The sequence below is a fragment of the Elephas maximus genome, chromosome 11 (assembly GCF_024166365.1).
Source record: "Elephas maximus indicus isolate mEleMax1 chromosome 11, mEleMax1 primary haplotype, whole genome shotgun sequence".
Classification (NCBI taxonomy): Eukaryota; Metazoa; Chordata; class Mammalia; order Proboscidea; family Elephantidae; genus Elephas; species Elephas maximus.
The window spans coordinates 67,568,790-67,582,095 of NC_064829.1; the positions used below are offsets into that span (position 1 = coordinate 67,568,790).

Genomic DNA, 13,306 nt, shown 5'->3' on the forward strand with positions numbered 1-13,306 from the left:
GTACTGTGGTGGCTTGCATGTTGCTATAATGCTGGAAGCTAGGCCACCAGTATTTCAAATACCAGCCGCATCGCCCATGGTGGACAGGTTTCAGCAGACCTCCCAGACTGAGACTAGGAAGAAAGGCTTGGTGATCTACTTCTGAAAATCAGCCAATGAAAATCCTATGGATCACAACAGAATATTGTCTGATACAGTGCTGAAGATGAGCCCCCCAGGTTGGATGGCATTCATATGCACATTGATCTCAACCTTGGAATCAAGTATACCAATGATGGTGAAGATGGCGCAGGACTGGGTAACATTTCGTTCTGTTGTTCATGGGGCCGCCATGAGTCAGAGCCAACCTGAAAACAACAACAAAAGCCTAACAACAGAAAGGCAAGCTCAGTATTGATACCTCTCGATTCTGTCTCTTTCAACTCTTGTAGTTTCAGACCCTTAAACTGAGGCTAGAATTCCTGAGCGGTACAAATGGTTAAGTGCTGGACTACTAGCTGAAAAGTTGGTAATTCTAACCCTCCCAGAGGCACCTCAGGAGACAGGTATGCTTCCAAAAGGTCAAAGTCTTGAAAATCCTGTGGAGCACAGCTCTACTCTGCACACAAGGGGTAGCCATGAGTCAGAATTGAGTTGGTAACAACAATAAACTTGGGCCACAAAGTTTGGGATACCCAGTCAGTGATGGAGAAGGGAATCTGAAAATCATTTAGTCTGTTTACAATAAATGTATCTGGTTTTTAAAAATTTTGACACCGAGAGAACCTCAAAATACATTTGCGGAACTCCATTTTGGGCATTTGCACATGTTTTTCAAAGTTAATTCAGCAAATGTTTATTGAGCTCCTCCTCTGACTGTACACTGATTATGACATAGTCCCTGCACTCGTGAGGGCGACAGACAAGTAAACAAGTACATGACTTCTACAGTGACGCACTAAGCCAGAGTCTGTAATGTTTCCTGGGGAGATGACCCTTCAGCCTAGACTTAAAGGATAAGTCAATGTTTGCAGGCAGACAGGAAGGAGGGGCATTCCAGCCTGAAAGAAGGACAAGTGCAGGCCTGGTGCATTTTGTATCCAGCGCCATATCTGGGGTATTGTACCAGCCCTGGGCGCATCACCACACTGAGCAGTTTCTATTAACCCGATAGGTCCAATGTCCTTGCTCAAGCAAGGTAATGTGTTAATTAAAAGATTAACAAGCTTGACTGGTACTTTTGTTCTGATATTATGGTAAAGTTATCTAAAAGGGGTGTATCAGATGTTTAGACAGGGGCACAATTTCCGTGTTTCCCATAGGAGCAATTTCTGTTGATATGCCATTGGCAATACCTGGTTAAAAGAAATTGCCTGGTGGCGCCATGGGCTGGGGGCCGGTGTAGTACCTGCTTTATTTGCTATACCCTAGTTATGCCTCAGGCAGCCCATGAGCGTGGGAATGAGAAGGGGAGCTTGGAGCAGCAAGGCAAGCAGGAGGGGCTTGGTAAACCATGTTAGACCAAAAAAAAAAAAAAAAAAAAACCGAACCCAACCCCTTGCCATCGAGTAGATTCCGACTCATAGTGACCTGCCTACAGGACAGAGTAGAACTGCCCCATGGGGTTTCCAAGAAATGGCTGGTGGATTTGAACTGCCAACCTTTTGATTAGCAGTTGTAGCTTAACCACTGTGCCACCAGGGCTCAGGGGTCTGGAATTAATTCTAAATGTCAGAGCAGTCAAGCCTGGCTGCACATTAGAATCACCTGAACACATTTAAAAAGCTATTAATGCCCAAATTAATGTCTCTGACCAACTGAGTCACATTCTCTGAGGGCAGAGTCTGGGCGTTAGTATTTTTTTAAAGTGCCCCTAGTGTCCAACTGGAAAGCCTGGTAGCATAGTGGGTAAGAACTACAGCTGCTAACCAGAAGGCTGGCAGTTTAAATCCACCAGGTGCTCCTTGGAAACCGTTTGGGGCAGTTCTGCTCTGTCCTATAGGGTCCCTATGAGTCAGAATCAACTCTCCAGCAACAGTTTTTTTTAAATGTCCAACTAGGGCTTGAGAACGACAGCTCTAGGTAAGAAGCCTGCAAACTTTTTTGCTAAAGGCAAAATAATAAATATTTTCGCCTTCGTGGGCCACATAGGCTCTCTTGCAAAGACGCAAATCTGTTTTGAAAGAAGTACAGCCAGAATGTTCTTTAGAGGCAAGGATAGTGAGACTTCATCTCACATATTTTGAACAGGTTATCAGGAGAGATCAGTCCCTGGACAAGGACATCATGGTTAGTAGAGGGTCAGCAAAAAACAGGAATTCCCTCACCGAGATGGACTGACAATGTGGCTGCAACAATGGGCTCAAACATAACGAGGATTGTGAGGATGGCGCAGGACCGGGCAGCGTTTCGTTCTGCTGTGCATGAGGTTGCTATGAGTCTGAAGAGATTCGAAGTCACCTAACAGCGAAAACGACAATTCACCAAAAGAAAATCTGGTTGCTCTTATCGGAAGGAGAATGGATTCTAGGAGTCCAAATTGAGGGAATTGTTTCCTCCTGTCCTTGTTGTCGTTAGGTGCCATTGAGTCGATTCTGACTCGTACCAACCCCATGTGACAGAGTAGAACTGCCTCATAGAGTTTCCTAGGCTGTAATCTTTACCGGAGCAGATCGCCAGTTCTATTCTCCCACACAGCTGCTGGGTGGTTTTGAACTGCCAACCTTTTGGTTGACATCTGAGCGCTTAACCGCTGTGCCACAAGGGCTGCTTCTTCCTATCCTTACCCACACTTAATCTTATAAGGCTTTTGAATGTTCATCAGTTAACTGGATAGAAAACGTTTGTGTCTAACTAATCATTATTCACTGGTGAGGCTGAACAGCTTTCTCATGTTTATTGGTCACTTGGATTTTCTTCTTCAAGAGTTCCCTCTTCATACCTTTTGCTGGTTTTTAAAAATCAGTTTCTTTGGATTTTAAAAAATGATTGCTATTAAGGGTTCTTGGTGTGTTCTGAATAAAATTCTTTAAGTTATAAATCTGTAAATACGCCCTCCCCTTTGGGGCTTTGTTCATGATATTTTGGAAGAGTTTTAAATTGGTGAGGAACATGGGAGCTAGGTACCTATAAATTCATTTGAGAGTGACACAGGGAAGCTAATTTGACAAACTTCTTCTGCTTTGACACCCCGTGTATGACACCACTGGCAAACTAGGGAGCAATATTCTTAATGGAAACGTGGACAGACTGGGGTCTTACAGTGAGTGCCTCTCCACACAGTCTCCCATGGGGGGCTTCCAAGGGCAGTACTGCAAGCTTCACATAATGCGAGTGTGGGGACCTCCGAGAATGCTCTTGAAGGACAAGTGATTGTCATGATATGGAACACAATATACTCTACTGCTTGCTTTTCTTAATCAAAGGAATCTATTAAGATATTTTGCAAAAAGTTAAACCTAGATTTTAAACTGTTGACGGAAACTTGCTCAGCACCTTCTGAACGTGGATCATTATACGAGGCACTTCTCCATAAAACACATAGGCCTTGAGATGTTCCTCCTTCCACCTTGTATGGGGCAAGACCTCCTGGGCCCACCCTCTTGGGGAACCCAAGGCTCCTGCCAGCGGCTTTACTAGCAAGATACTGCACAGGCTCTTTGAGTTTGTGGGTAGCTCTCTTCTGCTAGTCCTTCTCAGGCTCTACCTGTGGCAGGATCCAGTGGGGACTCTCCTCTACTTGGGGTTTTAGGGCTGTCACCATCCTCTCAGACAAACTCCGTATTCTGAATTTTCACTGTCAAGGAACAAACCACTGCTTAGTACAGTGTGGCTTAAGCCAAGAAGCTTGGAACACCATTCCCAAGCACTGACTCCGCCTGACTCACCATCAGTTTTTAGAATGCCGGAGGAAGGATGGACTTCCCACTACCCATCGTCCCTTTCCCAGAAACAGAGCATGGAAACATGAATTTGAGGCTGTCCTAGTTAAAGGCCCGTGACTTCTATGAATATAATATTAAATTAGTTGGCCAAGATCACAGAACTCAATATTTTCAAAGCATGTTAATCCTTTTATTGCTAGAAGAAACTAGGAACAGCACAGTCTCTTATTAAATTCAAAAGATTTTATGCATGTCACAAAATACTAAAAAGACAATTACATCACTAGTTGGTTTAAACAACTGTATAAAAATAACAATAAGGAATCCAATCTCTCTAATATTAATGCGATAAAATGATCTTACAGTTGTTAACCGTGGGAGATGGGGAGATTATCAGCCCAGCTCAACGTCCTGCTGAGGGTTGCAATGATAATTGCTTGGAGGTTCCATCAGTGTGCATGAACTTCATATTCTATTTTGAAAGCAGATTAATGGTTTTGATATCAGAGCTAAAGGTCAGGCATACGGCATCATTAAGTTACGTGTTTAGAAGATGCATCTCCCACCCCCAGATTTTATTTCTAATTTGATCTTTGCTTTATTGGGAAAGGCATGGTAATTACTGGCTTGATTTATTATTAAAAATCTTTATTTGATACATTGTGTCTTGCTTTTAAGAAACGGCAACTTGGCGATTTCACTGAAAATTGTAGGATAGGCAACTCTTACTGACCTCTAATAATGGCAAGAGGTACACCGGGGTGGGTTACCCAAAACCAGTGGCTGCTTTTTAAATAATCAGCCACATTCACATTGGAGCATATTTTAATTTAAATATGAGTACATATGGTGTCCTGGAAATTCACTCGAACCACTTTGTAATGGAAAAGCCATCTCTGAAGAAGCTGGAAAACTTTTTTTCTTCAACTCACCCGATCTGCTTAATTCATAGGTCGTGTTTTTTTTTTTTTATGTGCAGCAGCCTTAACTAGAAACCTTCATGTACGTGTGCTACAAGCACTAAAACGGAAGAGCGGGCGATTGTGGTTCACAGGATGGAGCTGACTACCATGTGGGTGTGTGTGTCCCTGATTCCTGTTCCGCAGAGGATGTGACTGTGATGTCTCAGCTGGGTGGGTCCCAAAGAATCCCCAGTGAAACTATTGTCTGCACATAAGGTTTGAGGAATCCCAACTCCAAGCAATTTCTTCGGGACTGAACCAACTTTTCATCCTGACAAATCCAACAAGCAGAGCATAATGGAGTTTGGGGGGCTTGAGAGTGGAGATGGTAGAACAGAAAAGGAATAGGTAGGGAAGGAGTGTCTCTGGGTGATGCAAACAATTAACATGCTCAGCTGCTAACTGAAAGGTTAGAGGTTTGAGTCCATGCAGAGGTGCCTTGGATGAAAGGCCTGGTGGGCTATTTCCAAAAAATCCATCATCAAAAACCCTATGGAGCAGAGTTCTACTCTGACACACATGGGGTAACCATGGGTCCGAATACTTTTTTTTTTTCTTAATTTTATTGTGCTTTAGGTGCAAGTTTACAAAGCAAATTAGTTTCTCATTCAAAAATTTATACACAAATTGTTTTGCGATATTAGTTGCAATCCTTGCATCGTGTCAGCTCGCTCCCCCTTACCCTTTCCACCCGGCGTTCCCGGTGTGTCCATTTATCCGGTTTTCCTGTCACTTCCTGCCGTCTCGTCTTTGGTATTGGCCAGGTGTTGCCCATTTGGTCTTGTATAGTTGCTTGAACTATCAAAATCAATTTGATGGCAACTTTTTTTTTTTTTTAGGTAGGAAGGAGAATGACAATAAAAGGTAGTAGCTACGTCTTTATATAATAAAACTTTATGTCTTTGCTCACCCAGAGCTGCATGATCAGGCTTGAAAGAAGGAGAGAGAATAGACAGGATCAGGTTTCCACATTGTGAGCGTTCTCTGCTGTGGCCCATTTGTGGCAATCTCTCAGCTGCCACGTCCAGATGGTGATTCTGAACTAGAACTGTGTGAAGGCAATGTGCTGTGGTGGATTAGTGTTAAGAGCCCAGCATTTGGTCCTGGTTTTCGCCTCCCAGCTGTATGATCCTGGGCAAATCACTTAATCTCCTCAAGCTTCAGTCTTTTCCTCTGTAAAATAAGGGGAGGACTCCGAAGTTCTGTCTGGCTCTCTCTCTGGTTGTACATTGACAAAACTGTTTTAATTCTCCTGGAATCCAGATTTCTGGGTTTTTGGAATTGGGGTGATCTCCCTGGCCATGTGCCTTTAGGTGTCCTTTTGAACCTTGACCCTTTAAGGAGATGCTTCCCTGAACCCAACAAAAAACCGAGTGTTGCTTCCCTGAAGTCACCTTCAATTCTAACAATAGCCTAGTAAGCAGTTTAGTGGAGAAGGTTTTGCCTCAGGCATTGGGCTCTTTTGGAAAATTATCTATCTGCAGCCAGCTTTGAGAAGGAACTCCAGGGTCTGGCTGGAGGCTGTGTTTTAGGATGTGTGGTGTGTCCTTAGTGACTCTGTAACCAACAGACCCTGAAACCCTGCTTGTGTTTTGACACTATCTCCTTGGAAATTAACGATGGGCTATATAAGCTGCTTTCACTGTCCCCTCTTCAGAGTGCCTTTCTGAAGACTTTCAGTTTTGACACTGCCTGATTCGAATTGTATCTACTCACCATGAATGTATTTTGTTACACTAATGTTTGGTGATTCTCTATGCATTTAGGTTTTTGACAATGGTCACTTCTGACTACAGCTGTGCAGAATGAATGAATTTTAGGGCAAGTGGGAACTAGTTCAGTTACCTCTAAGTCTTTTAAAAATTTAAAAGCAAGCACTTTACAGCTTAAAACTTTTCTGCTAGTGTCTTGTTCTTATTTTGGTCATCCCAATAAAAACTAACATGACTCATTATTAAGAGTCTTTTTTAAAGTGTTGACATTGCAGTTAGTTCTCAATAATCTTACATTGTCCTCTGAATTTACAATGATCCCTACAGCTTTGGGTATATTAGATATCCAGCTGGCCAAATATTTTATGTGTTGTTTAAAAAAAATTGTTATAAATCAAATTCAAATGTCAACCCCTGTTGGAAAAGCTATAAATATCCTCTACTTTACACGGATAAAGCTGCAGAACAGTTATTAAATTAGCATTTCAAGTGAATAAGTGACAACTCCCTAAGTCTAATGAGCTAATGTTCTTTATTAAGAGATTTATCAATTAGTCTAACTTCTCTAATACTAAGCTTAACTAGCTAGTGATGACGTTGGAGTAAAATTAATGTTGGAAAGAATTGTCAACCAAATGAGATTATTTTGAGAAAGCAGCGTTAGGAGAATAGCAAGATGATGATTCTCTTGGAGGAACTGAAAAAAAGAAGAGGACTTGGCCTGGGTGGATGTATTAGTGGAATTTAGGCCTCATTGCCAAGTAATTTCTGCAACTTCTGCACAGAAGCAGCAGATTGAAATGGAGCGGTTCTGCCCAGGGAAAAAGGTGCCCCGTGGAAAGGATTTCTCAGCTCTTCTTTAAAGCTTTTTGGTGGAGTTGCCAGAATTTCCCCTGGAGATATGGAGGCAACCAACTCAGCAATATCAGGCAGAAGCTGTTTTGCACCAACTTTGCTCACCTAGAGAAGTTAGTGCTTGGAGACTGCAGTACACAGGCTAAGAAGAAATTAGCCCAGTGGTGTAGAGCGAGGAAAAAGGATTCTGGGCAGGGCAGAGCTTATTGCTTGGCGGAAGGTTGAGCAAAAATTGTACAGTGTGGTTGCCACTATTGTTGTTAGGTGTCGTTGATTCTGACTTATAGTGACCCCGTGTGATAGAGTAGAACTGCCCCATAGGGTTTCCTAGGCTGTAATCTTTATAGGAGAAGGTGGCCAGGTCTTTCTCTTGTGGAGCTGCTGAGAAGGTCTGAACTAACAACCTTTTGGTTAGCAGCAGAGCACTTAACTATTGTGCCAGCAGGGCCCCTTTGGTTGCCATAGTATATTATAAAATTTCACCCAATAGACTTTGTGTGAGTCACTGAGAATAAAAACATGCAACACTACCGTATTGAGAGTCTAGATAAAACTTAGATGTGATGACAGCGAAACCCAATTATAGACTATTTCCCTGAAAATTCAGATCAGGGTATTTCACTGTCTTAATTTCCTAGTGCTTCCAAACAAAAAATACCACAGGTGGTTGGCTTCAAAAAATAAGAATTTATTGTCTCACAGTTTTGGAGGCTAGAAGTCCAAAACAGGGCCTTGTCTCTAGGGGAGGGGCTTTCCTTGTCTGTACCCCAGGGCATTGCTTGGCATTCCTTGGCTTGTAGAGGGATCTTCATATTGAGCCTGTTTTCCCTCATGCTTATATGTCTGTGTCTCTTCTGTTCTTTTTTGTAAGACACCATCCAGAAGGGATTAGGTTTAGGATCCACCCTGCTCTGGTATGTCCTCATTAACGTAACAAAAGAAAACCTCTATTTCCAAATAGAGTTATATTCAGAGGTACAGGGGTTAGGGCTTCAACATAACTTTTTGGGGGACACAATTCAATTTATAACATTCATCCAGTACCTAGTTTGGCTAGATTATCTGAGTTCCCTAAAACACTGAAAACTGGGGGAGATGTTAGACAAATCGGACCAAAGTGAAATTATGAACAAATGGTCTTAGCCAGTCCCAAAGACAGCGCAAGAGTTGAAAAAGAAGGGGTTGTTTTAAAGGTCTGTTAATGTGGAGTTAGCAATTTTTATCCAGATGCAACATCGAAGTGCTACATTTTTCCATTCTCAGGGACTCACTGTAAGTCATTCCTGTCTGAATTTTTATAATATCTTATGATGATCACACCGTCCCAGTTTGCAGAGGCCGAAAGCAATCACTTCTGAGTTGCTTAGAATCAATTTTACTACAAGCTTGGAGCCCTGGTGGCATAATGGTTAAGAGCTCAGACTGCTAACCAAAGGGTTGGCAGTTCAAATCGACCAGCTACTCCTTGGAAACCCTGTGGGGGCAGTTCTTTCTACTCTGTCCTATAGGGTTGCTATGAGTCAGAACTGACTCGAAGGCAATGGGTTTTGTTTTGCTTTACAACAAGCTTGGAGTCCCTGGGTGGTACACATGGTTAACGTGCACAGCTGCTAACTGAAAGTTTGGTGGTTCAAGTTTACCCAGAGGCACCTTGGAAGAAAAGCCTGGCGATCTACTTCCGGAAAACCAGTCATTGAAAATCCAGTGAAGCACAGTTCTACTCAACTTGGCTTGCCTATTATAGTTAGAATTACTAGATCTCCATAATAGAGCCCTAATGGCACAGTGGTTAAGAGCTTGGCTGCTAACCAAAAGGTCAGCAGTTCGAATCCACCAACCACTCCTTGGAAACCCTATCGGGTAGTTCTGCTGCGTCCTATAGGGCCGCTATGAGTCAGAATCGAATTGAGGGCAACGTGTTTATTTGGTTTTGGTTTGATCTCCATAAAGAACCCTGGTGGTGTTGTGGTTAAGTGTTCATCTTCTAACTGAAAGGTCTGCAGTTTGAACCTACTGGCCACTCCTCGGGAGAGAAATGTGGCAGTCCACTTCTGTAAAGATTACAGCCTTGGAAACCTATGGAGCAGTTCCGCTCTGTCCTGTAGGGTTTTGTATGAGACAGTATTGACTCGAAGGCAATGGTCTGGTTTGGGTTTAGATCTCCATACATTAATACCCCCTTATTCATGGGGGATACGTTCCAAGACCCCCAGTGGATGCCTGAAACTGCGAGTAGTACAGAACCCTATATATACTATGCTTTTTCCTATACATACATACCTATGATAATGTTTAATTTATAAATTAGGCATAATAAGAAATTAAGAACAATAGCTAATGATAAAATAGGCCAATTATAACATATATACATTAATAAAATAAATATACAGTAATAAAGGAGGTAGCATATGATCAAGAACTGATTGTTCTGAAGAAAGAAGTCCAAGCTGCACTGAAAGGCATGGGTGAAAAACAAGGCTCCAGGAATTGATGGAATATCAATTGAGATGTTTGAACAAATGGTTGCAGCCCTCAAGGTGCTCATTCGTCTATGCCAAGAAATTTGGAGGACAGCTGCCTGGCCAACCGACTGGAAGAGATCCATATTTGTACCCATTCCAAAGAAAGGTGATCCAACAGAATGCAGAAATTATCGAACAATATCATTAATATCACACGCAAGTAAAATTTTGCTGAAGATCATTCAAAAGCAGTTACAGCATCAATAGGGAACTGCCAGAGTTCAAGCCGGATTTAGAACAGAATATGGAATGAAGGATATCATCATTGATTTCAGATGGATCTTGGCTGAAAGTAAAGAATGCCAGAAAGATGTTTATCTGTGTTTTATTAGCTATGCAAAGGCATTCAACTGTGTGGCTCATAACAAATTATGGATAATACTGTGAGAAATGGGAATTCCAGAACACTTAATTGTGCTCATGAGGAACCTGTACATAGACCAAGAGGCAGTCATTCGAATAGAACAAGGGGATACTGCCTGGTTTAAAGTCAGGAAAGGTGTGCGTCAGGGTTGTATCCTTTCACCTTGTTTATTCAATCTGTATGCTGAACAAATAATCTGAGAAACTGGACCACGTGAAGAAGAATGTGGCATCAGGATCAGAGGAAGCCTCATTAACAACCTATGATATGCAGATGACACAACCTTGCTTCCTGAAAGTGAAGAGGACTTGAAGCACTTACTGATGAAGACCAAAGGCCACAGCCTTCAGTATGGATTGAACCCCAGCATAAAGAAAACAAAAATCCTCACATCTGGACCCATAAGCAACACCATGATAAATGGAGAAAATATTGAAGTTGTCAAAGATTTCATTTTACTTGTATTCACAATCAATGCCTATGGAAGCAGCAGCCAAGAAATCAAACAACATATTGCATTGGGCAAATCCACTTCAAAAGATCTCTTTAAAGTGTTTAAAAGCAAAGGTGTCATTTTCAGAACTAAGGTGCACCCGACTCAGACCGTGGTATTTTGTATTACCTCATATGCACATGAAAGCTGGACAATGAATAAGGAAGAAAGAAGAAGAATTGATGCCTTTGAATGATGGTGTTGGCAAAGGATATTGAATATACCATGGACTGCCAGAAAAACAAACAAATCTGTCTTAAAAGAAGTACAGCCAGAATGCTTCTTAGAAACAAGGATGGTGAGACTTTGTCTCAAGTACTTTGGACATGTTATCAGGAGGTACCAGTCCCTGGAAAGAGGAAGATCCTCAACGAGATGGATTGACACAGTGGCGGCAACTGGCTGAAGCATAACAACTATTGTGAGGCTGGCACGAGACCAGGCAGTGTTTCATTCTGTTATATATAGGGTCACTATGAATTGGAATCGACTTGATGACACCTAACAACAAAAACAACAATAACAGTTATGTGAATGTCTCTCTCTCTTTCAAAATATCTTATTGTACTGTACTCACCCTTCTTCTTGTGAATATGTGAGATGATAAAATGCCCACTTAAGGAGATGAAGTGGGGTGAATGATGTAGGCATTGGGACGTAGCTTTAGGCTACTATTGACCTTCTGATGATACGTCAGAAGGAGGATCATCGAGCCATGCAGATGTCGATGGTTGGAGGTCCTTGATAGTTGATGACTTTTTTGCCAAAACCTTTTGGAAGAACATTGTAATCAGAAGCTTTCTGACCATGGTTGACCACGGCTAACTGAAAACTCGGAAAGAGAAACTTTGGATAAGGGGCATGGGGAATACTGTAGTAGAACAAAGGAGCCCTGGTGGCTCAGTGGTTAAGAGCTTGTTTGCTAACCGAAAGACTGGTGGATAGAACCCACCAGCAGCTCCGCAGGAGAAAAGACCTGGTGATCTGCTCCCTGAAAGATTTCAGCCCTGGAAATCCTATGGGCCAGTTTTACTCTGTACTCTAAGGTCACAATGAGTCAGAATCAACTCGATTTCAATGGGTTTTTTGGTTTTAATTTTCCTCAACTGTAAAATAAATACTAGCTCCTTGTAGGGTTTTTTGTTGTTGTTGTTGTTGGGTTATTGGGGGACTAGAAATAATGAACAAAATACGTCTCATATCTAGTAGGCACATAATAAGCAGCAGCATTTATCGTTATTTATAAATGTGTTTTGGAGCCCTGGTGGTGCAGTGGTTAAGAACCCAGGTTGCTAACCAAAAGGTTGTCTGTTCAAATCCACCAGCTGCTCCTTGGAAACCCTATGAGGCAGTTCTACTCTGTCCTGTAGAGTCACTATGAGCTGGAATCAACTCAGTGGCATCAGGAGTACAAGTTGTTGCTGTTTTATTAAACCATGCTCTATCTCCATCCTTTGGTGAGGTTTCAGAAGCCCCCTGGTCCAGTGGTTCTCCAAGCATGACCCTCAATTAGCAGCATGAGCATCTGGGAACTTGTCACCGTTGTAGCTGTTGTCAAGTCGGCCCCCCTCATGGCAACCCCATGAACAAAGCCGTTGTGATCCATAGGATTTTCATTGGTTGATTTTCAGAAGTAGATCCCCAGATCTTTCTTCATAGTCTGTCTTAGTCTGGAAGTGCCTTTGAAATCTGTTTAGCATCATAGCAACATAGAAGCCTTCACTGACAGACAGGTGGTGTCTATGCATGAGGTATATTGACCAGAAATCAAACCCGGATCTCCTGCATGGGAGATGAGAATTCTACCACTGAACCACTACTGCCCTCCTCCCCTAACTTATTAGCAATGTAAATTTTCAGGCCCTACTGTAGAGGTATTTGATCAAAAACTTGGAGGGGAGGGAGGTGGGTGCAGTCCGTGTTTAATAAAGTTTTGAGATAATTCTAAGGAATGCTAAAGTTTGAGACCACAGCCCTAATCTTACCAGAATTACCTTTACAAGCCATCTCTTCAGGTGATGAATCAGCTGTGTTTTAAGGTGATTTTTCTTAGCTTTGATTTCGAAGAGCTCCTTCCCCCAGGTTGTGGGGCTTGCTTAGGCTTTGGACACCTTTGCGTGTTTGCAGAACCCGTTAGTTTCTCATATGGCATTTCTCTCTCCTTTGGGGACCTGTTGACAACTTGATTTGAGTGGGCAATGGTGCCTTTTTAGAATGTCCACTCCCAGTGCTGTGGGCTGGGAAAGGATGGGAGGGCCTGAGCAGGTAGAGAATTCGGAGGCCCGTGGTTCACTTCCAGCTGGACTAAGAGTTTGTTGTCTCTGTTGTTCGTTGCCTTTGAGTTGATTTCAACTCATAGCAACCCCATGTGACAGAGCAGAACTGCCCCGTAGGGTTGGCAGTTCGAACCCACCCAGCAGCCCTGCATAAGAGTTGCTAGTTCAGTGTATTTCAGCATCCTTGTGCCCTGTTTTCTCCAACTGTAAAACAAATACATTAAAAGCCAGATTCCCTGTTTTATGTCAAAGTTTTCTT

At 42.5% G+C, this 13,306-nt stretch overlaps 1 protein-coding gene across 1 annotated transcript in view; it reads left to right on the plus strand.

Moving 5' to 3' along the window:
* LOC126086135 (O-acyltransferase like protein-like) overlaps positions 1-13,306 on the plus strand; it is a 50,416-nt gene that overhangs the window by 4,804 nt on the left and 32,306 nt on the right. Inside the window, 2 exon segments of the mRNA XM_049902331.1 lie at positions 3,173-3,312; positions 4,918-4,996. Of these exon segments, the coding sequence (XP_049758288.1) occupies positions 3,173-3,312; positions 4,918-4,996 (219 nt within the window).